The 23911-nt window shown below is 50.8% G+C and overlaps 1 protein-coding gene across 1 annotated transcript; it reads right to left on the bottom strand.

Moving 5' to 3' along the window:
• Positions 1 to 15379: 15379 nt before the first annotated feature.
• On the bottom strand, positions 15380 to 17496 carry LOC101553086 (transcription factor SPT20 homolog). The gene is made up of 2 exons (XM_055121053.1): positions 15705 to 17496; positions 15380 to 15579 (listed from the first exon to the last, which is right to left on the bottom strand). The coding sequence occupies exons 1-2, from the start codon at positions 17494 to 17496 to the stop codon at positions 15380 to 15382; spliced, it is 1992 nt and encodes a 663-aa protein (XP_054977028.1).
• Between the last annotated feature and the right edge of the window lie 6415 nt (positions 17497 to 23911).

Below are 23911 nucleotides of genomic sequence, written 5' to 3'. Positions count from 1 at the left end.
CTGAGCACTGCTTTGTGTGGCCTCAACCTCCTCTGCCTCCTACAAATAAATGGGTTTAGATCATTGTCCTATTAAAGACTTTATTACATTCCCATGTAAGTATATTATTAAAGAACAATATATGTGTGGCTAAAGTTTGTCTTTCCTGATTTAACAATGGATGCAGGGCCAGAAAGATAATACGGCAGGTAAAGCGCTTGTCTTGCATGCATCCAACTTTGGTTTGATCCGCAGCACACCATGTGGTCCCCCAAGTCCCCCCAGGAGTGATCCCTAGCAGGCCCAGGAGTGATCCTGCAGGCCCAGGAGTAAATCCTAAGCATGGTCGGGTGTGCTCCCCCCCAAAAAAAGATAAATAAATAATAAATATACACTAAAGAACATCGCTTATCTACAAATTCAAAATAACATCCTAATGTTTGTTCCTGGGCCAAATGTTTGTTAATCTGAGATGAAATATAGCTGTGAGTTAGAGGCTCCAGACGGCTCAAATGACCTGGTATTTAGGACTCTTGAATTTTGCACTTAAAAAAATCAATTACTTTATTATTGTAATTTTCGTGTTTTGTTTCTAAAATAAGAGACATGAGCACTTTCTGGCAGCTATTTGCAAGTACTTCTCCAGAAATAACACACTGTGGGTTTGGATCATTTTATTCCCAGTAAAGAAGCCAAACCGGATTTAAAAAAAACAACAAAAAACCTCTCCTTTTAACTCTAGTCTGAGGAACTAGCAATATCCCAATGTAGTACGAAATAATTATATGAATGTAACTTACAAATTCAAAGTGAAGTATTCAGAGTTATTGCTGGTACTGCAACAGTGCTCAGGGGTACCCCTGTGGTAACAGGTTGAGGAAGAAAGAGATGCCAGGTTATGCTGGGGCTTAGACTCTCTGCCTGGAGTTGGGGATCCTGGAGCATCTTCTTGACCTTCTCTAAGCAACACCGTCCAGCAGAGGGGCCGAAGTGATAGCATAGCAGGTAGGTCATCAGCCTTGCCTGCAGCCAACCCGGGTTCAATCCTCAACATCCCATATGGTTCCAGGCACCGCCAGGAGTAATTCCTGAGTGCAGAATCCAGGAGTAATCCCTGAGCGTTTCCAGGTATGGCCCTCCCCAAACCAAACCAAACCAAAAAACAAAACACTGACCAACAGAATTTTCTCTGAGGATGGACATGTTTGCTAGGCTGTGCCAATCTGCACCGTCCTAAGCGGTAGCCTTTAGTCTCATGGAACAGTTGATCACATTTCACACTTTATTTAACTTTGATAAATTTAAATGTGAATAGCCATATGTGACAGAGCTATACTACAATTTTTTGATGTTGAGCTGAAATTCAATTTTAATTTGGCAGGCTGTACTTTTATTTGCTAAATCTGGCAATCCTCCTTGCAGATTCTCAGTCACATTGATCTTGACTCCTTAACTGGACGTTGATTGAAAGGATTTCTAATCAAGAACAGGGAAGTAGAGTTGATCGTCTCTTAGATCTAAACAGAATATTAGGTGGGGTGGGGTGGGGAGGGTGGGCCACACCTGGGAGTGCTCAGGTCTTCTTCCTGGCTCTGTGCTCAGGAGTCATTCCTGGCGGTATTCAGGTGACCATATGTGGTCTGGGGACTGAACTGGGGTCGGCTGCATACAAGGCAAGTGTCTACTATCTCTCAGACCCCTACTGTTCTTTTTTAATGACAATTTCAGAGAAATAATGACAGAAAAAATCAACATAACTATTGATTATAAAACCAAATGGGGAGGGTGGCAATAATATGGGAGGTAGGGTGCTTGCCTTGCACATGGTTGACTCGGGTTTGAACCCCGGCATATGTTCCCCAAGCCCCGCCAGGAGTGATCCCTGACCATAAAGACAGGAGTAAGTCCTAGGCATCACCAACTGTGACCCAAAACCAAAATAAATAAATAAAACCAAACTGGTACTCTCATTCATGCAATATTTATTTCTGTTACCAAATGCTTCCGCCTGAGACAATCATGAAGGGGAATGGGAGATAGTCCCCGGATAATTCTAGGCTGAGGACACTGTTCCATGTACAAGTCATCCTGGGAAGATAAAAACGTAAGCCCACGATTCTTTCCTTAACTCAACACCCATGCTTTGCTTCAAAGCCCTCCTCAAAGTGTAACAACTTGAATATTGCCAGTTCTCAGGAAGACATGACAATATTTTCCCATCAACCCTAGACTTTCAAGATGTGATCAGATAGAGGTGCACCCAGGACCTCTGGCTCTCACTCTCTGCCAAGATACTGATATACTAGTTTTGGGACCGCCAAGCATGTCCTTGATAAAATAAAATATCATTTTACAGTTACTTATTAAGTATGCTGCCGTTTTTATCTACAGGGCAGGCTTTTGAAATTGGTACTCCATGCCAAAGAACAGTGAAACAGGAAAAGCACACATGGTATTTTTATTAAGGAAATGTCATTCCAGAAGGCAGCTTGATCTTGTAAAGCTCAGACTCTCCTGTTTGCAAGAATGCCCAGGTCGGAGAGCGCTGAGTGTACCTTTTCCCTTTCACAAGATTTTAAGTTAACAAATATAACCAGGTCAGTTTCAATGAATCTGAATAGCACTGTGTCTTTAATAGTTTCCTGTTTTTCTCTCTTGTTTAAGACGTTCACATGGATATGGATATATATATATATATATATATATATATATATATATATATATATATATATACTCAGCCTGGGAGTTCTGCCAACTTAGAAGCAACAAGTGGGGCTGGAGCGATAGCACAGCCAGTAGGGCATTTGCCTTGCATGCGGCTGGGTTCGATTCCCAGCATCCCAAATGGTCCCCCAAGCACCGCCAGGAGTAATTCCTGAGCACAGAGCCACGAGTAACCCCTGTGCATTGCTGGGGGGGTGACACAAAAAGGAAAAAAAGCAACAAGTGTCTAGCACCAAGCTCATTCGTGGTGCAATTGCCCTGCTCTCCCTCCTCCCACCTCGCACAGGGTCCTCCTCTGTGTTCCATACCCATTTCACTAAGAAACGGTACTGCATCTGGGAAACGATTGGCATTTCATTCAGGGCATCCCACAATGTGAAGGGGCTCCTCTGAGACTAGCTTAGGTTTCAATTTGCAAGTGGCGCACTCACGCTGAAGAGTCACCGCGAGACTTGCACACAGACTAGTGCTCGAGGTGTCAGGGCCTTTGCACAGCAGCAGCGGCGAGATCTGAAATATGGTGTGAGGGGCTCATTCTCACGGACCACTCCCGCAGATGAGTGTACTGTCCCTTTTCAAATATCAGCTACCAAAAACCAGAACAACCAGCAAATACTTACAGGGCCAGAGAGGTGGCGCTGAGGTTGTGGCCTTGCATACAGCCAACCCCAGACAGGCCCCAGGGATGAGTGACCCTGCATGAGCATCCAAATAAGAATTGCGGTTGTGGGGGTGGGGAGACAGTTCGGCGGTCAGGGGAGAGGTAGAAATTTAGCAGCACCAGCTGGAGTAGCCCCGGCCTTGGGCCCTGGCATTGAACCTGGTTCAATGGGTACCACTGGACATGGTCCCAGGGCTCCTGAGAACTGAATGGGAGCCCCCACACCACCTAAAAATCAGAACATTTGCTCAAATATCTTTCCCTGTCTCTGGGACAGGATGGAGGTGAATGAAAGGCCATGCTCCTGTTTTGCTTTCTGCTGTTAGAAAACTGTCCTCGGAAGCAGTGTCTGTGTGGAACTACATAGCCGTGAAGAGACCTGGATTATTAGCCTCCTCTAAAATGGGACTTGAAGACGCTTGCCTTGCACGTGGCCGGCCCAGGTAGAATCCCCCGCATATGGTCCTCGAGCATTGCAAGGGATGATCCCTGAGCTCAGAGCCAGGAGTGACCCCCAGCACTGCTGGGTGTGGCCCCCAAACCAAAATAAATAAAATGAGACTTATAGCCATTTCAGAGCATCTCCAACTGGTGAGTTAATTTAATATGCTGCTCTGGTGACACTAATATTCAAATAGTAGATTCTCTTTTCTGTAAAGGAACAAATATGTCTGCCGGATTTCTTCATGAAGTGGAAAAAGAGCGCTATCGTTTCTTTCTTTCCTAGAAGGCGTGGAAGTGTTATCAAGGCCCCCCTAGGCTGGTGGGTTTCCTTATTTAAACAGTGGCATCACGGCTGGAGTGACAGTACAGCAGGGAAGGTGCCTGCCTTGCATGAGGCCAATACGGATTCCACCCCTGGCACCCTGTAGGTTCCCTAAGCCCCACCAGGAGTGGCCCCTGAATGCAGAGCCAGAAGTAACCCCCGAGCCAGGTAGCACTGTAGTCCCGTTGTTCATTGATTTGCTCTAGGGGGCACCAGGAACCTCTCCATTGTGAGACTTGTTGTTACTGTTTTTGGCATACGCCATGGGTAGCTTGCCAGGCTCTGCCTTGCAGGCGGGATACTCTCGGAGAGGGACTGAGAAATCGAACCCGGGACAGTGGCGCGCAAGGCAAACGCCCTACCCGCTGTGCTATCGCTCCAGTCCAGTCCAGGTATGGCTCAAAAACAAACAAACAAACAAACAAACAAAAAAAAAACCAAAACCAAAACAACCACACACACACACAAAAAAAACGATGGAGTCATTTAAACGAGTAAGACTCAAGATACACACCCGCCCCGGCATTTCAGCGCATCCTCCGCTCCTCTGCGGCACATGCGCCATGCAGTCTCCACAGCCCCGCTTGCAGATTATCCCTTTGCTAGCTCGGCTCCTCTTACGACCAGAATCACTGACATCCTGCCAAGATCCACCCGCACGGCACCTCCTATGTGCGACCCTCCGTGATTGCACACAGGAAGACTGCCTTCATGATGTCTGCAGTCACCGTTCCCGACGCCCCTCTTCTGAGGCACACAGGTCCTTTTCCAAGTCCCTGAGGGACGTCTTGGCGTGCAAGCAGTCTCCAAAACGGAAAAATCACACGGAAGAAGTCTCCAACAGGGCCACAGCACAGAGGGTCAGGTGTTTGCTTTGCACACACCCGACTCAGGTTTGATCCCTGACACCCCATCTGGTCCCCATCGGGATGAAACCCTGAGCACAGCCGCGTGGCCCAAAAACCTCTCCCCACCCCCAAACAGAAGTGTCCTACAACCAGTTTAGGGCCATTCTTCTTCCCCACCACAGGTGGTCAGCCTCCCCCATGCCTTGCAGGTTTGGGGACCCAATTCATTATCAATTTTTTCCAACCCTCTACTAGGAAAATTTTCCAGGGCTTTCCGTATTCACACAGATGATCCTTCCGGGAGCCCCTCTGCTCTTCGGCTTGGATTCTAAAGTTTGCCCCCCACCTGCGGTCACTCCCCTGATCTGGCCTTAGATGGCATCATCGTCAAAACCCACAGGCCTCCACAATCCCAAATTTCACCCCCCCCCAACATCTAAAACAATGTAAAAAAAAAATCTTTGGAGAGAACTCCCATTATTTATCAAACAGTAGAGAGATTCCTCACCCCGCTTCTTAAGCTCGCTCCCTTTGCACCCCGGCTCCCCGTTCCGGGGAAATTCCAAGCCTCCTTTCCCTTCCCCCAGCCTGCAAGCCCAAAACGCATCCCGCTGAGGTGGGGGGAGGGGGAGGAGACCGAAGGGTTTGTTCTGAAGCTATATTTGCATGCCACTTTAAATAATTCCGGGAATAATAATTCTCCATCCCAGCAAGCCCCCCCCCAAATAGTAATTACGAAGGTGGAGAGCTAAAGTTTCTCTAGCTGCCCGCCCCCCAAATGAACTCCTCAAGTCTCACAACGAACTCGTTTTGTTTTGAGGTTTTATTTTTGGGGGGGGGTGTACACCCGCCCGATGCTCTGAGCTTTACTCCTGACTGGCTCTGCCCTCAAGGATTACTCCCGTGGGGCTGGGGGGGGGGGGGGACGGACGACCCCTATGGGGTGCCAGGGATCAAACTCCGGTGAGCCACGCGCAGGACCAGCGCCTTACCAGCTGGACCATCACTCGGGCCTTTGCAGTGAACTCGAGAACATTCACCCAAACGGCCCTTGCGTGCGTGTAGACGGGCGTGTCCTGGGACTTTCCCCGTGGTCCCCGAGTTGCCGAGAACAAAGCTGGAGACCTAAAGCATCGGGATGCCCTAAAGCCCCACCTACACCCAGGACACCGCAGCCCAGCGGGGAGGCAGAGAGGCCGGGGTTCCCCTGGAGAGAGGCAGAGTCCCGGAGGAGCACAACACGCTCCCAGCTTTTCCACGTCGAGAGAGGGCGGTTCTTCCCGGGTAACAGGAAGCTCCGCCCGGGGGAAACGCTGGCATCCAGTTCCCGGCCGGGACGCTGGCTCCGGGGCACTGACCCGCGGGCCCACCCAGGAGCTGGGCAGGATTGATTGGTTAGAGAACTGCAGCGTGTGCTCGGGAAGCTGGAGTCTGGCGCCCCCTAGTGGTCACGAGCGGTCGGCACAGGAGACACTCGGGAAAGAAAAGTGGGAACTCATCTCCCCCCACCCCCGACCCTACTTTAACTTGTGAGCCCATGGCCTTCCCCTCCGGGGTTCGCCGAACGATCGCAGTTATTCAAGGCTATGAACGGACACTGGGGAAGGGGTTAAGAGAGTGGCTTTGCTCTGAGAGGTCCCAGGGCCAGAGGAAAATGAAGCAGAGCACTGCTGCCTCAGAAAAGCCGAACGCCCCTGTGCAGAGAACCTCCCTCCCCCCCGAAAATCAGAGCATCAGGCCTGAGCAAGGACCACACACAAGAGCCCTTCTCTCTGCCCCTGAGACCAAAGTTCGGTCTGCCCCAGGTGTCATGAAAGAAATGGCCTGAGGATTGACAACAGTGGTGGAGAGAAAAAAAAACAGTTTCCTGTATGCCGTCCATCTCGGTCGTCACGTGGGTTATTAAGCACCAGGCACAGTCCTGGGCTTCAGAAATCCCACTGCTGTATACTGTGTCGGGGAGGCTACTTGCCTTGCATGCAGCCGACCCGAGTCCAATCCCCAGAACCCCAGTATGGTCCCCTGAGAACCACCAGGAGTAATTCCTGAGCTCAGAATCAGGTGTGACCCCTGAGCAGCGCTGGGAGTGATTCCCTCCCCCCTCAAAAAAAAAAACCCCACAGAAACCCCAGTGGTGCTCCTTAATAGCTTTATTGCCTCAGTCCTATCAGAGCCTTCATTCCCACGGGGCAGTAACAAGCCCTAAGGGGCCAGATGATTAAAAGATTAGCGTGTCTCTAAAGGTTATTCGTGTGCATGTTTTCACACTTAGGGCTGCGTTTGTCCCCAGTTAACTTCAGCAAAATATTATTATTAATAATAATAATGATGCATATATAAACTGTCTATGACAACAGAGACCAGCAGAAACGAATGAGAGAGAAATTAAAAGCAGGGAGCAAGAAAGTGCTTAAGTGCGAACTCTAAATATACACTTGGTGATTTCAGTCTTACATGTAATGTTTCAGTGCCAGGGACACAGCACGGTGGGCAAGATGCTCACCTGGCAAGTGGCTCACCCCTGTTCTAACTCCAGCACTACATAAGGTTCCCTGGGCTCCGCCAGGAGTGCTCCCTAAGCCCAGAGCCAGGAGTAAGGCCTGAGTACCACTAGGTGCGGCCCCACCCTCACCCTTCAAGAAAGCTTCACTGTAGTGTTTTGTTTGGGGGGTTGTTGTGGGCCAAACCTGAAAGTGCTCAGGGACCCCTCTCTGCTCTTGGCTTGGAGATCGTTCCCCGCGGTGCTCAGGGGATCACAGGCGGTGCTGAGCTTCAAACCTGGAACTCCCGAGCGCTGGACCTCTCCAGCCCTGAGAGGTAGCTTGTGAGTTTCCTGCCAGCTAAGGCGCGAAGGGAAACCTAAAAACTTGCATAACTCCACTTATAAGAGAGGAGGGGGGTACCCTTCTGGGGGAGGCAGGCCTAGTACAGCTCCAAACTTCTAAAGAAATCTCAGGAAGGACTTTTCTGCCTTCACTTATACATGATGTGAACCTTTGACTATTCTTTTGTGGGGGAGATTTGCGGGGGGCTCAGACTCAGCTGTGCTCGGGAATCACTCCGGACGGTGCTCAGGAGGTCACAGAGGGTGCTGGGAATTAAACTGGTTGGCCAGGTGCAAGGTAGGAGCCCTACCAGCTGTACTATCGCTCTCTAATCCCAACCTTTGGGGTTATTTTTTTTTTTTGCTTTTTGCTTTTTGGGTCATACCCGGCGATGCACTGGGGTTACTCCTGGCACTGCACTCAGGAATTACTCCTGGCAGTGCTCAGGGATGCTAGGGATCAAACCCGGGTCAGCCACATGCAAGGCAAATGCCTTACTCGCTGTCCTACTGCTCCAGCCCCCTTTGGATGTTTTATAACCACAAATTTCCAAGGCGTTAGAACTAGAAATAGAGTCACTGAACTGCAGTGGATTAACAAAGGTGAAGGAGCCTGCGATCTCACGCCCGGATCACGATGTTATTCCGCAGAAATCCCACCTGCACTTTTCCTAACCCATTCATCATGAGCTCACAGAAAGGACATTTAAGCTCACCGCTTCCACCACAAGGAAGTATTTTTACCCGTAAGTCAGGCACGCGCTTTACACTGAGGACAGACAGATTTAAGCAAAAGTACCGAAGTGGTCTTAGATGCAGCTGCTCAAACCTAAAGACTTCTCTTCGCTTACCCAGTAGGGGTAAGGAAGGCAGGGCAGCTCTCCCTCCCACACCCATGCAGGTCACCTTGCAGGAACATGCACATACAACAAACAGCCCTTGCAGAACTGCCATCCAGGTGAGCACTCGCACACCAATCCCGGAGGCACTTCCACTCATCCACATACTCTAACATCAGTTTCCAGGGAAGATGCCGAAATAAGCTCCTGTCCTCCCTCACCTTTACTTTAATCCCTACATAGGTTTTGCTTTTACCATATGGTAATTATTTCCAAATCACAAGTGCAAACACTCACTCTGATTGGAAAATTAGCAGATTTCAAACTCAGGTAATTTGTCCCTAATGAGGAACTTGTTGAACTGAATTTAACAATTAACTCACACACCCTTTGCTGCCTGACAGTATGGGAGTGAAATAGGAAAGCAGGAAGGGCTACCCCAGGCCAGGGGCTGGCAGGACCAGAGATGAAAGTTGGGATGGAGCAACCAGAGACCCAGGACAGGGCTAGACTCTTGCCTATAACATGACCAACCCCAGTTCAATCTCCAGCAAACACATATGGGCCCCGAGTACCGCCAAGACTCCTCCCTGAGTGCAGAAACAGGAGTGAGGCCTGAGCACAACCAGGTGTGGCCCAAGAACCAAAAAAAAAGAGAAAGAAAGAAAAAGAGGAGAGAGGAGAAGAGGAGGAAGAGGCAGAAGAGAAGGAAGAGGAAGAAAGTTGGGATGGGGTCATAGGGACACTGGGAACTTGACTATTCAAATGTAGATTGACAGGTAAGGAAAAATTTCTGCCCACATGTCCTGCTGTACCAGGTCTGCCTGGATTTTCCTGAAAGGACCAGCTGGGCCACTTTGTCCAAGTGAGAGGACTCTGGGGTCACTGACTTTGGCACAAGCTCATTAAGTCCTGAGAAACGATCTGCGGAAAACTAATAATAACGATCTGTGGAAAACTAATAATGAGCCGTTATTAGACCTGGGATAGAGAAGGGAGTCCAGTGGTCCTAACATTATTTCTCAAATGTTGAAGAGGCTTTTGCTAAGCAAGCCAGTAAATATCCTCAAAAGTTTCTCTATCAGGTTGCAACCATGGAGAGCATCCAGAAGAATAAACAAATGAAAACCACCAAATGGCGATCTGACACAAAGCTGTATTTATTTGTTTGCCCGAGAAGGGAGATCCACATTACTCAACGACAGTTTTCTGGCTTCTCCATATATTACCGAGAGGATGAGAGAGAGGTCAGAGGGAGGAAAGACAACAAATCTGGTGAGAGTCTGAGCTGTAGACACCAACGTCCAGCAAAAACTCATCTTTGCAATTTCTTGTTGCCCTGGTTCACTTCTGGAAAGTGCAGGTACAGTCCCCAAGAGGTCGAGGATGGGTTACAGGAAGTTTTTCTGGGTTCAGGATCACTTAGATGGAACTTCTCATGTGTTTGCCCAAAGATGTCTCAAATCCTTTTATTTTCCCCCTCGGGACTTGGATGCACACTGGGATAGCAGCTTAAAGAAGGAACCTTACCACTTACTGTCTCTTCACTCCTCTTGTTTGCAACTGCCAGAAAGATCTCCCCCCTTTTTTGTTGTTAGAGCAAAAGGCAGCCAGATACACACATTTACTTGGAAAAACTTAGGAGCTTTCAAAGTTGTACTAAAATACAATGTAAGAGATTTTATAAAATGTAACAACAGCTTAAAATTTAAAAATTGTACTCAAACCAACACTTTGAACTTAAAATTCCAACCAACACATAGACATCAATGTTCCTAGCAGCACATTCTTAACAGCTAAAGGGGTTACACAACCCAAGGGTACATTAAAGAATTTTTTAAAAATGTATTGTATGCCCCAAAATACTGTGTTTTTTTTTTGTGAAGTCGGTGGCTACATTGATTTGACTGTCATTTGCTTTGATGCAAAGAACTGAGAGTTTCTGCAACTTGTGTAGGATTTCTTGACATGTGCAGGATTTTATAAAGAGGGAAAAGCAGCACCTTTTCCCAGCCAGTGGCTGCAGTGCGGAGGGCCGGGCTCCCCGGGGCACCTGCCACAGGTTGGGGCCTTGCGAAGGGCCGAGGACGCCCCACAAGCACGTGCCGCATCTCTCTGCACATTCAAGGCGCCAGGGGCAACCCCTGCTGGGAACTTTCACATTTTTTGGTAAAATCCATTTGTGGAAAACAGCTGCACGCCACACACCACCGAAAACTTTTCAAGTAAACACACAAAAGTCAAAAGAAATAAACACCAAAGTACATTCTTCTTCGCAAAGATGTCTCTGTAAGCCGACGGGTTGCTTCAACACATATTGTGCATAGGAAAGCCATGTTTTGAAACTCCCCTGTTGCATGCTACAACACGGATGAACCTGAGGGCATTTGACTCTGTGACATAAGCCGCTTCCCCGCCCAAATCCTAATTCAGATCCTATGTTTACCATGTCTGTAAAACAGTTCAAGTCACAGAGCAGAAAACAGAGGGGCGGCGGCCAGAGGCTGGAGGCCGAGGAAAGCGGTGAGCTGAAACTCGCAGGGGTGGTTTGACTTCCGCAGGAGAAGACCATTCCCAGACGGCTCGCACACCGTGGGCCTCTCCGCACCGCTCCACTGTACGCTTCAGATGGCTGGGATGGGACGTTTTATCATGTGTTTTCAAGCTTATGTCAAGTTTCACAGGTCAGTCTCGTAAAAGGCACGCTCATTTGAACATCACTCAATTATACCTCTGTTGTCTGAGAGGAGCTGGGAGCTTTAGGCGTTGACAGGGAGCCCAGCCTCTTTGGATACACTTTAGAACGTTCATCTCAAAATACAGAAGGGAATGGCCACCGCCAAAGCAATGACCTGAGCAAGACAATCCCAGTTTCTAAAATCACTTAAAATCCTTTTCTATGTGGAAAGCCATGGAGTTGTGCTTCTCCCTAAAACGTACACATCCAACCGTGTCAACGACCGGTCCGTTGCAGATACCAAACTTGGGGATTCTGTAGGACCCGTGTCTTGCTATTTGAAATAAAAAGAGAAAGAACAGGATGGCAGAGAGCTAGATCAAAGGTCCAAGTGCAGGTTTTGCATGAAGCAGAACCCACTTTGCTCCCTGTCACCCCGGGGTCCCCTGAAGCGCCCGTAGGAGTGACCTCAAGCACAGAGTTGGGAGTCACACCCAAGGACGGGCAGGGGGTGGCCAACAGGAACGAAACTAAACCCTTCCCACAACAAAGAACAACACTGGACTGGCTGGGGGGCCTACACTGAAGTTTACCTGGACACAGCCTGGCTGGCCGCTGGGCCTGAGGGGCGGCTCTGGAGACTGCTGCCGCCGCCGCCACCGGCCACGGGGACATTCTCAGCTGCAGAAGCTGCTGCTTCGGAGGCTGCCAGGGTGGGCACTGCTGCTCCGAGGGCCGTGGCTACTGTTCTTCCAGCCGTGGGTGCTGCTCTTCTGGCCGCGACTGTGGCCACGGTGGCCCTGGCTGCTGCCGTTAAGGCCGTGGCTCCTCCTGTCGAGATGGTGGGTGCTACTCTTCTGGCTGCTGCACCCGCGGCTGTGGCGCCTGAGGCCGTGGCTGCGCCTGCGCAGATCATGACCGTCGCTCCTCTGGCCGTGGCTGTGGTGGCTGAGGTCGTGGCTGGGGCAGCGGAGGCCCTGGTGGCGCCTGAGGAGATCATGACCGGCACTCCTCTGGCCGTGGTTGTAGTGGTTGAGGCCGTGGCTGCGCCTGTGGAGATCTTGACCGTTGCTCCTTTGGCCATGGCTGTGCTGGACGAGGTCGTGGCTGTGGTGGCTGAGGCCATGGCTGCACCTGTGAAGGTCTTGACCGTTGCTCCTCTGGCCGTGACTGCACCTGTGGAGGTCTTGACCGTTGCTCCTCTGGCCATGACTGTGGTGGCTGAGGCCATGGCTGTGGCAGCGGAGGCCCTGGTGGCGCCTGTGGAGATCATGACCGGCGCTCCTCTGGCCATGGTTGTAATGGTTGAGGCCGTGGCTGCGCCTGTGGAGATCTTGACCGTTGCTCCTCTGGCCATGGTTGTAGTGGTTGAGGCCGTGGCTGCGCCTGTGGAGATCTTGACCGTTGCTCCTCTGGCCATGGTTGTAGTGGTTGAGGCCGTGGCTGCACCTGTGAAGGTCTTGACCGTTGCTCCTCTGGCCGTGGCTGTGGTGGTTGAGGCCGTGGCTGTGGCAGCGGAGGCCCTGGCAGCGCCTGTGGAGATCATGACCGTTCCTCCTCTGGCTGTGGCTGTGCTGGACGAGGCCGTGGCTGCGCCTGTGGAGATCTTGACCGTTGCTCCTCTGGCCATGGCTGTGCTGGACGAGGTCGTGGCTGTGGTGGCTGAGGCCCTGGCTGCACCTGTGAAGGTCTTGACCGTTGCTCCTCTGGCCGTGGCTGTGCTGGACGAGGCCGTGGCTGCGCCTGTGGAGGTCTTGACCGTTGCTCCTCTGGCCGTGGCTGTGGTGGTTGAGGCCGTGCCTGCGCCTGTGTAGATCATGACCATTGCTCCTCTGGCTGTGGCTGTGGTGGTTGAGGCCGTGCCTGCGCCTGAGATCATGACTTTTGCTCCTCTGGCCGTGGCTGTGGTGGTTGAGGCCGTGGCTGCGCCTGAGGAGATCATGACTTTTGCTCCTCTGGCCGTGGCTGTAGTGGTTGAGGCCGTGGCTGCGCCTGAGGAGATCATGACTTTTGCTCCTCTGGCCGTGGCTGTGGTGGTTGAGGACGTGGCTGCACCTGAGGAGATCATTGCTTTTGCTCCTCTGGCCATGGCTGCGGTGGACGAGGCCGTGGCTGCGCCTGAGGAGATGGTGACCGCTGATCCTCTGGCCGTGGTTGTGGTGGACGAGGCCGTGCCTGCACCTGAGGAGATGGTGACTGCTGCTCCTCTGGTCATGGCTATGGTGGATGAGGCTGTAGCTGCGCCTGAGGAGATGGTGACCGCTGATCCTCTGCTCATGGCTATGGTGGACGAGGCCGTGGCTGCGCCTGAGGAGATGGTGACCGCTGATCCTCTGGCCATAGATATGGTGGACGAGGCCAAGGCTGTGCCTGAGGAGATGGTGACCGCTGATCCTCTGGCCGTGGTTGTGGTGGACGAAGCCGTGCCTGCACCTGAGGAGATGGTGACCGCTGATCCTCTGGCCGTGGTTGTGGTGGACGAGGCCGTGGCTGCTCCTGAGGAGATGGTGACCGCTGATCCTCTGGCCATGGCTATGGTGGACGAGGCCATGGCTTTGCCTGAGGAGATGGTGACTGCTGCTCCTCTGGCCATGGCTATGGTGGACGAGGCCATGGCTGTGCCTGAGGAGATGGTGACCGCTGATCCTCTGGCTGTGGTTGTGGTGGACGAGACCGTACCTGCGCCTGAGGAGATGGTGACCGCTGCTCCTCTGGTCATGGCTATGGTGGACGAGGCCATGGCTGTGCCTGAGATGGTGACCGCTGATCCTCTGGCTGTGGTTGTGGCGAACGAGGCTGTGCCTGCACCTGAGGAGAAGGTGACCGCAGATCCTCTGGCCATGGTTGTGGCGAATGAGGCCGTGCCTGCACCTGAGGAGAAGGTGACCGCAGATCCTCTGGCCATGGTTGTGGCGAATGAGGCCGTGCCTGCACCTGAGGAGAAGGTGACCGCTGAGCCTCTGGCCATGGTTGTGGCGAATGAGGCCGTGCCTGCACCTGAGGAGAAGGTGACCGCAGATCCTCTGGCCATGGTTGTGGCGAATGAGGCCGTGCCTGCACCTGAGGAGAAGGTGACCGCTGAGCCTCTGGCCATGGTTGTGGCGAATGAGGCCGTGCCTGCACCTGAGGAGAAGGTGACCGCTGAGCCTCTGGCCATGGTTGTGGCGAACGAGGCCGTGCCTGCACCTGAGGAGAAGGTGACCGCTGAGCCTCTGGCCATGGTTGTGGCGAACGAGGCCGTGCCTGCACCTGAGGAGAAGGTGACCGCTGATCCTCTGGCCATGGTTGTGGCGAACGAGGCCGTGCCTGCGCCTGAGGAGAAGGTGACCGCTGAGCCTCTGGCCATGGTTGTGGCGAACGAGGCCGTGCCTGCGCCTGAGGAGAAGGTGACCGCTGAGCCTCTGGCCATGGTTGTGGCGAACGAGGCCGTGCCTGCGCCTGAGGAGAAGGTGACCGCTGAGCCTCTGGCCATGGTTGTGGCGAACGAGGCCGTGCCTGCGCCTGAGGAGAAGGTGACCGCTGAGCCTCTGGCCATGGTTGTGGCGAACGAGGCCGTGCCTGCGCCTGAGGAGAAGGTGACTGCTGAGCCTCTGGCCATGGTTGTGGCGAATGAGGCCGTGCCTGCGCCTGAGGAGAAGGTGACCGATGCTCCTCTGGCCATGGTTGTGGCGAACGAGGCCGTGCCTGCGCCTGAGGAGAAGGTGACCGCTGAGCCTCTGGCCATGGTTGTGGCGAACGAGGCCGTGCCTGCGCCTGAGGAGAAGGTGACCGCTGAGCCTCTGGCCGTGGCTGTGGTGGACAAGGCTGTGGCTGCGCCTGTGGAGATCATGACTTTTGCTCCCCTGCTAGTGGGTGCTGCTGTTGAGGCCATGGTTGATAGTCTTCTGACCATGACCGCTGCTCCTGAAGTCGTGGCAACTGCTTTTGTGGCCACGGGTGCTGTGGTCAGACCGAGGGGAGCAGGATGCTGCTGAGGAAGGCTGGACCCAGTTTTTCCCTGGATAAAACTGAGCTGAGACAACGCGGCTGCCTGCGACTGCAAACTTCCCACTCCAGCGAGTTTAATGACCACGGCTTGCTGCCCACCAGTGGAACACGGCGGAGCGGACACCTGGGATGCCGGCTGCTGGGCAACAGCGGGTTTCGGAAGAAGCTGCTGGGCCGGAATCAGTTGAAACAGCCGCTGCTGCTGCTGCTGCTGCTGCTGCTGCTGGTCTTTGGGCTCCAGCTGGGTCTTCAAAACAAGGGAACCTTGTGGAAGCTGAAACAAACGCACAGGCTTGAGACCAGAAGCACTTTTCAGGAAAAACTGAACGCCCGTTTGAGTATTTACTGGTGATGCACTGGGCTGCGCCAGGGGTGGCTGCCCTTTGGAAGGCTTCTGACCGGCCGTCAGACCGGCAGGAGCTGTGGCTACTGACACAGAGCCCGGCACGGAGTTGGAATCACTTACCGAAGATGGTGCTGCCTGAGGAGCACTCACCACATGGATGATACTCGGTCCTGCAGAGTTGGCAGCGCCCCGAGGGGCCTGGGGCCTCTGTGCGGGCTTCACAGTGGGTGGGTCTGGAGTTGCTTGTGAGGATGAGTCGTCACTGGTCATGGCCTGGCTTGTCTGTGATGACGTGGACAGGGCAGCTGTAGGAGCCACATGGACACTATTCACTTCCACAGAGGATGTCTGGGGAGGAGCTGGTGGCTGCGAAGCAGGATCAGGTGACAGAAAACTGAAAAAGCTTCTTGTCTGCTCTGGAGTAAAGGTGTTCCAGGAGGAACTGTCTTCTGAGCTTGAAGGAAGTATGAGATCAGAATAGTCACTTCCCATCTCCAGGATGGAACTCGGGATCAGCAGGGCGTCAGACTGGAATGTTTCTGCCCCTTGGGAAAGTAGGCTGAGACTGGCCGAGCCACTGGAGCCAGTGGATACTGTGTCTGGACATACGGTGTCCCTCTGGACCAATTCCTCAGATGGACCGACCAGGCTCCCAGGATCGGGCTTAGACTCGGGCCCGGTACTCTGTGAATGGTCATCCGTGGAGGACTGGGGTGGAGACAGTGGCCTCTCACATCTGGCTTCTGTACAGGACCTCTGTGCAGAAACAGGATTACTCGGTGACTGCACGAAGATCGGCTCCCCTGTCTGAGACTGTGTGCCAGCGTCACACCCAGATCCAGAACCATCCTTTACCTCCTGGGCTGGCAAGACTGCTGGGACTGAGTACGTGACAGGCTTCTTCCCTTTCGCATATTTCTCCACATCTACTTCAGAAGGGACAGCCAAGTCACAGGGTCTCTGCTTCCACGTATCTACATAACTGCCCTCAGACACTTTGAGATCGTACTGGGGAACTTCTCTGCTGCCTTTGCTTCTTTTGCAGGAACTCACCATGCTCAGCTCAGGAGGAGGCGAACAGCCAGACAGCTCCTGCTGCCTATTCAGAGAGGAAGCAGAATACCTCTTGAGGTTTCCTTTCATCGGGCGCGTGTTCATCTTTTGCTTGTTGTAGAGCAGTCTGTTTTCAGTGCAGGCCACTGCGACAGAAGGATCAAGGCACAGTGGTTCGGCTGTAGCTAAGAGCAGCTGGCTCTCGAGCAGAAGTTTGTCCTCCTGGGACCATGCCTTGGAATTACTGGCTATTGACTGTACATCACAGGCTAAAGTCTGCATCGTTGGTCGCAAGAGAATATGCCTACTATGGTAGCCAGGAGGTGCCACATCGCTAACCTGCCTGTAGTCCCTTATTTCTGTTATGACACACCCAGAGTGAAAAATATCAATTTTAGATTTATCCAAGAGAGACACCAAAATGGGAGGCAATTCTTCTGCATCAAAGTATTCGAGCAATTCTGCTTCTTCATAAGGCAGGTGTATGGATTCTGAACATGATCCGTTTTTTTCCTTCAGCATCAGGGAATAGCCCTCTTTCCCTGGGTACAAGTTTACAATTAAACAGGGCAGTGACTCTCTCTTAACAAGCTTCTCTAACAAGTTCACATTACTTTTTAATCCCTGCATTGCTGGAGACTCTTTTTCACATTCTTCAACATAGATGTCATACAGTTTCTGATGGAGAGATTTCTCTCCATCAGATGAAGAATTTTGTTTAGGGGGTCTCCGCTGGGCACTTTCAATGATAGACTCTGCCTGATCCAAAGCTTGTTCTAAAGGCTGTTGCATTGTGGCCAAATAGGGACCCTAAATAAAGAGAAATTTGAAAATAATTAAACTTGCAACCAAGACAACACATGAAGTGAAGGGAGTGAAAATCAGGTCTTTACTGTCAATCTAAACCCCCACTGGAGAGGCCAGCCTCGCTGCAATTTGGACATCACCAAACCAGCCCCCACCTTTCATCCCCAATCCTTGCAATTTCAAGGAATACCTGTACCTGATCAAGCTGCCTCCAAGCTGGGCTTCAGGTCTCTGCTGGCTGGTCCGGAAGCTGACCTGAAGCCCCTACCCCGCCCCCCTATGGCCCCACCTCCCCACCCCACCCCCATGCTGATGCAGCCCTTTGTGCTCAGGCCAGTGAGCAAGCTGCTCTCTACAGGGGTCTTGCCTGGAGCCTCCCGCTCCTTGTTGCTAGGCCCACAATGTGCACTTCCTGTTCTGGAGCCCAACAGGACCAATTGGTTCCTTATCGTTGCATTTGCAGCTACAGCACGCACGCAAAAACACACGTGCTCGGAGAAAAACAACTTTTGATTCTGTGTCACCACGCTCCAATTTTCACTGCAAGGCAACGCCGGCGGGAGAAAGTTGTGAAAGTTGGTCACTTCTTTTCTTCCTAAGTGCTTTCCCTAGAACTGTTCTGATTTGCAAATGGTCTTTTTTGTTAGCCACAGTAGGATGCCCCAGGTGTCCGTCACCAACTTAATGCACCCCAGATTCCAACGCACCCCAGATTCCACAGGCACTGCTCTGACTTGCACGGGAAAAACTTCCCTGGTTTTGGTGCAAGCATGGAAATTTTGCATGAATTTTTTTGCTGATCTCCTAGCTAATGATTTCTTACAATTGTGTGCGGACTTAAGATGGCATTCTTTTTATTTTATTTTTTTTGCCACACCCTGCTGTTCTCTGGAATCACTCCTGGTGTAGCTGCCCGTATGTGATGCTGCAGATCAAACTGTGAGTGCGAGACAAGCTTCTCACCGGCTGTACTATCTCTCTGGCCTGCTCTTAAGGCACATTCTATTTTTCAAAATTTTTTATTGAATCACTGTGAGGTAGTTCCACAGCTTTCATGATTGAATTTCAGTGATAGAATGTTTAAAGACCCATCTCTCCACCAGTATATATTTCCCACCAATGTCTCCAGTATCCCTCCCACCAGCCCCACCCCCCACCCCGCCTGCCCACCCACCCCAACCCCTTATCTATGGCAGGCACCTTCCTTCTTACTCTCTCTCTCCTTTGGGGCATTATGGCGTGCAATACAGATGCTGACAGGTCATCATCTTTGGTCATTAGTCTACTTTCAGCACACATCTCCCATCCCAACCAATCCCTCCAACCATCACTTATTCAGTGATCCCTTCTCCATCTCAACTGCCTTCTCCCTCAGCACATGAGGTAGGCTTCCGATATGGCAATTCTTATCAGTAAGTTTTGCCTTTTATTTTCCTATGTATTATACTAAGGACACTTATTGATTACTTAAAAGTATATGGTAGGCAAATTATTTGCCTTTGAACATAGTGGTCGGGAGTAAGCTGCTTGTTTAAAAGGTTTCTGGTATGCTTTGAAACTCTGCCTTAAAGTTTATAAGGTTTATTATTCCAGGTGATGGCAATCCATTTCACATGATTAATATCACTAGCCTAGAGCCACAATAGTACTGAAGGATTTGGAGTGATGTGACTGAACCTTAGATCATCTGTGAGCAATTATTTGGTTTTCCATTAGTTTTTTGCCTTACAATGTGCCCGCCTTTTGACAATTTATTAACAGAATCTCTTGATATTTAAATCAAGCCATCGTGACAGTAAAACATTCACAGTCACGTTTCAAACTGAGAGTCCAAGACAGACTGGTGAAACTTTGAATTACAACTGTTCGCATATAAGTATTGGTGCTTTTTTTGTTTCGGGGCTTTTTTGTTTGTTTGTTTGTTTTTAAGTCGCACCCTGCAGCGCTCACAGCTACCTCCTGGCTCTGTAGTCAGGGCTCACTCCAGGCAGGTCTCAGGACCATATGGGGTGCCGGGGATGAAGCCAGGGCAGGCTTGTGAAAGACAATCGATTGTCTGACCTGCTTTAGCATCTCTCAGGGGCACTTTTTCATTTTTAACCCATGGCGCTTTTGACATGCGCATTACAGAAGATACAGGTTACTGAAACCAGATGAAGCCCTCCTTGAAGTGTTAAAGTTTCTTAAATGTGACCTTCCTTTGGGAATGGACAAGAATAATTTTCTAATGGCATCCCAACTGACTCTGGGTGAACGGATGCTTATGAAATGCCACAAGGGGATTTTAAATCAATCTTTTCAGAACTTTTTTATTGGGCGATGCTGGGGATCGAACCCAGGGCCTCACAGATGCAAGTGCTCTGTATTGAGCCAAATTCCTGACATGTTTTCTTTCTTTTTTTTTTTGCCTTTTTCTCCTAGCTTTTCAGTTGTGCCTGGTGGTGCTGAGGGAATAGTCCTCTTATGATGCTTGGGTCTTGCTCCTGGCCACGCTCAGGAAAATTAGACAGTGCTGGGGCTCGAACCCATGCAAAGCTTGCATGCTAACCCACTGAGCTACCTTCCAGACCACAATGCCAGGGGTTCTGAACCTGGGCACTAACATCAGTCAGGGTGAGAAATCTGTTTTTTCCTGTCCTCTTAACTGAAGCAAGTTTAGCAGAATCCTTGACTTCACACCCCTCCCCCCCACACACACACCTGAGGGCAGCCACCGAAAAACTGCTGTGGATAACTCCAGTTCCCCCTGGGGGGCACAATGCCCAGGGCTAAGAGCCACTGGCCCTCCACTTGTCTCCAGTCTGAGGAGGAGGACGGGGTTTGGTGCAGGTCGTTTCTTGGAAGTGCTGGTCAGCTGCCCAGGGGAAGGGATGCTGAGCCGAGATGGGAGAGAAGACCATGCAACCCAGGCCTGTCCCCAGCCGAGGCTGCAGCGGTAACCGGTCCCTGCCAGGGCTGGCCGGGAGGAAGCCAGGCATGGTTCTAGCTCCTAGTCTCTCTGGCCTGGCTCCTGCCGGTGCTAAGGAGATCATATGCAGCCCTGGGGCTGGAAGCAATGCCTCATGTGTGCAAAGCACGAGCTCAGCTTTGGAAGCTAGCTCTCTGGCCCATGATTTTTTTTTATTTTGTTTTGGGGGTCTCAGCCGGCAGTATTCAGGGAACCATATGGGATGCTGGGGATAGAACCCATGTCCACTGCATACAAGGTGAGCATCCTACCCATTGTATTATCTCTCTGGCCCGTGGCCCATAATTTTTTTCCCATAATTTTTTTGTTTGTTAGTTTTGGGCTTTTGGGTCCCACCTGGGGCAATGCTCAGGGGTTACTCCTGGCTCTGCACTCAGGAATTACTCCTGGCGGTGCTTGGGGGACCATATGGGATGCTCGGGATCCAACCCGGGTCAGCTGCGTGCAAGGCAGATGCCCTCCCCGCTGTGCTATCATTCCAGCCCCCAGTCCATAAATTTTTCATGACGTGTAATAGGATACGATTAACACAGAGCAAACTTTACCTTTTACTTTGTACGGTTTTGCTTTTTGAAAACAGGTTAATCATGCAATCAAGAAATGGAATTGTTTTATCATGCTAGAAAACTCCTTTCAGGATATCAGGAGTCCATTCCTACCCCCTCAATGTTGTTGGCAGGAGGGACTGATCTGTTTTATCTACCAGGAGACTTCCAGAGAGCCATACAAATGACATCAGAGATCATGTGACTTAGGAACTAAGTTCCTTAAGATGTCCACATTGATGGCCTAGTCTGGTTGAGTTTATTACTAGTTTGTGACTCTCATGTTCTGTTGTATGAATGTAATGGGTTTTAAGTTAAAGATATTAGCTCTTGGGGCTGGAGTAATAGTAGTAATTACTAATTACTACTATAATTCGTAGGTAGGGCGTTTGCCTTGCATGCGGCTGACCCGGGTTCAATTCCCAGCATCCTATATGGTCCCTGAGCACCGCCAGGAGTAATTCCTGAGTGCAGAGCCAGGAATAACCCCTGTACATCGCCGGATGTGATCCAAAAAGCCAAAAAAAATTAAAGATATTAGCTCTTACCAATTTGGGGTTATTATGAACAAAGTGGATATAAATATTTACAAATAAGTGTGTGGTGAATATAAAATTTCATTACACATGGCAATGTTGGGTCACATGGGAAGAATATGCTCATCTTTTATTTATTTAAGCTTGTGTGTGCTTTCTTCCTATGCCACATCTGGTAGTGCTCAGGGCTAACTCCTGGCTCTGTGTTTAGGGATCACTCCTGGATCGAGCCTTATCGGTGATAGTATCTCTCTGCCCTCTAGCACCATCTCTCTGGCCCCTAGTGTTTAACTTTTTGTTTTGAGGCCCTATGGGCAGTGTTCAGGGCTTACTCCTGGCTCAGCACTCAGGGATCACTCTTGGCTGGGCTCAGGGGGGACACATGGGGATGTCTGGGGGCCCAGAGGCCAGCCGCACAGAGCAAATGCCAAATTATTCATTTTTAAAGAAACTATTAAACAGGGCTGTGGGTATGGCTTAGTGGTTGAACACATGTATATCTCAGGGAAGGGAAGGGAGGGGAGGGGAGGAGAAGGAAGGGGAAGGGAGGGGAGGGGAGGGGAGGGGAGGGGAGGGGAGGGGAGGGGAGGGGAGGGGAGGGGGAGTGGAGGAGGGAAGGGAACAAGAAAAGAGAGGGCAACAGATTGGCCCCTCAAGCCTCTAAGTAGGACCGGAGCTTTGTCAGCATCTTATTTTCTTTCCCAGTGAGAGTCATTTCAGACTCTGCTCCAGAGAACTATGCTCTTTCACGCCACTATTTTGCAGTAACATATTATATTAGGGCTAGCAAAGGAAAGACGCTTAATGTGATAACTGGTGGTGAGAACTAGGGAGCCCTGCATTTTGCTGCCAGCTGTTTGCTGAATGGAAGTTCACAGAACTACAAGCCTCTAAAAAAAAGTGTTACCTACAATCTCATTGGAACTGGGGGCAAACTAAGCACGCAGAATTTCCCGAAACTTCTAAAGACATTTTCTTCAGCCAAATCTTAGATCTCTATTCTCAGAAACACGTACGGAAGAGGTTCAGGACTTTGGGGATGCAAAGCAAAAGTAACAGGGGTAATACAGTGGTAAGAACCCAGGCTCTGAAAGCTCAGGCCCGGTTCATATTCTTGGGTTTGGTATGTGAACTTCACGGTGTTTCCACACCTTGCTGAAGACCCAGGGAGAGAGCACGAGCAAAAACACACATACCTCCCTCGTGTTAGCCCCGAATTTGGAGCCCCAGCACAACACCACTGGGTGTGGCCCAAACACCACTGGGGCTGATGCACCAGCAGGCATGTAGCTTGCCTGTTGGTGAAGATTGATTTGAGTTGGTGAAGACTGAGTTGGTGGGGCTGGAGCGATAGCACAGCAGGTAGGGCGTTTGCCTTGCACGTGGCTGAACTGGGTTCGATTCCCAGCATCCCATATGGTCCCCCGAGCACCGCCAGGAGTAATTCCTGAGTGCATGATCCAGGAGTAACCCCTGTGCAATGCCAGGTGTGACACAAAAAGCAAAAAAAAAAAAAAAAGATTGAGTTGAAGATTGACTAAGGCATATAAGTGTTGTGCATACAATGAGCACTAGATAAATGTGAACCACTGTGTCAGAGAAAGGTGAATGGGATTGAAGAGTAGGTAGGTGATCTCGGTCTACAGTCAAAGCTTAACTTTCCACAACCTCGGGTTCTCTCATGAGGTTGTCCCCATCTGTGATTTAGAGCCAGCATGAGGTGGTGTGCAGCGTAAAATGAGGATGGAAGGAGAGGAGCTGTCTGTATGCCCTAGGAAAGTGACCAGGCCAAAGGGGACAGTTGTCTGGAGCCCTGTGACAGGGAAGGAGAGGCCCGTGGCCTCCACCATCCAGTCAGCAGGACTTGGGAGAAGTGCATTTGTAAACTAAACATGCTTCTTGGATTTGTTTTTTCTCGAAGACCAGTTTTCTCTTTCTCCTGAAATGCAATGTATTGCTCTGAAGCCTTGGGGTTGTCCTAACATCTATATGGAAAAGACAGATGTTGTCTTGAGGAATGAACTTCTGTTTCTTTCCCATGCTGACCAAAGTGAAGTCCTTATATCGGGGCAGCCTAGTGTTCATTAGAAGCTCTATGAGGCACCAAAACAATAGTACAATAGTACAGCTTGCCTTGCACGCGATCAATCCAGGTTCTATAACTGGCATCCCATATAGTACCCTGGAGCACCACCAGGAGTGATTCCTGAGCGCCGAGTCAGGAGTATCCCCTGAGCACTGCCAGGTGTGGCCTCAAAACAGACAAAAATGTTCAATGAGTGGATACTCTAAAACACTGGGAAGAGGAAAATCACAAGAAAACGCGTGGTGGGGCTGGAGCGATAGCACAG

The sequence above is a fragment of the Sorex araneus genome, chromosome X (genome assembly GCF_027595985.1).
Source record: "Sorex araneus isolate mSorAra2 chromosome X, mSorAra2.pri, whole genome shotgun sequence".
Lineage (NCBI taxonomy): Eukaryota > Metazoa > Chordata > Mammalia > Eulipotyphla > Soricidae > Sorex > Sorex araneus.
The sequence above is the reverse complement of the archived record's forward strand: the minus strand, read 5'-3'. Positions and strand labels throughout refer to the sequence as shown.

Bases quoted from the DNA above. Each gene is read 5' to 3' on its own strand.
- LOC101553086 (XM_055121053.1), bottom strand. From the start codon at position 17,496: ATGCAACAGCCTTTAGAACAAGCTTTGGATCAGGCAGAGTCTATCATT. The intron at 15,580-15,704 runs GTCAGAAGCCTT...CGTTTGTTTCAG, and splicing joins TCCTGCCGGTCTGACGGCCG to CTTCCACAAGGTTCCCTTGT.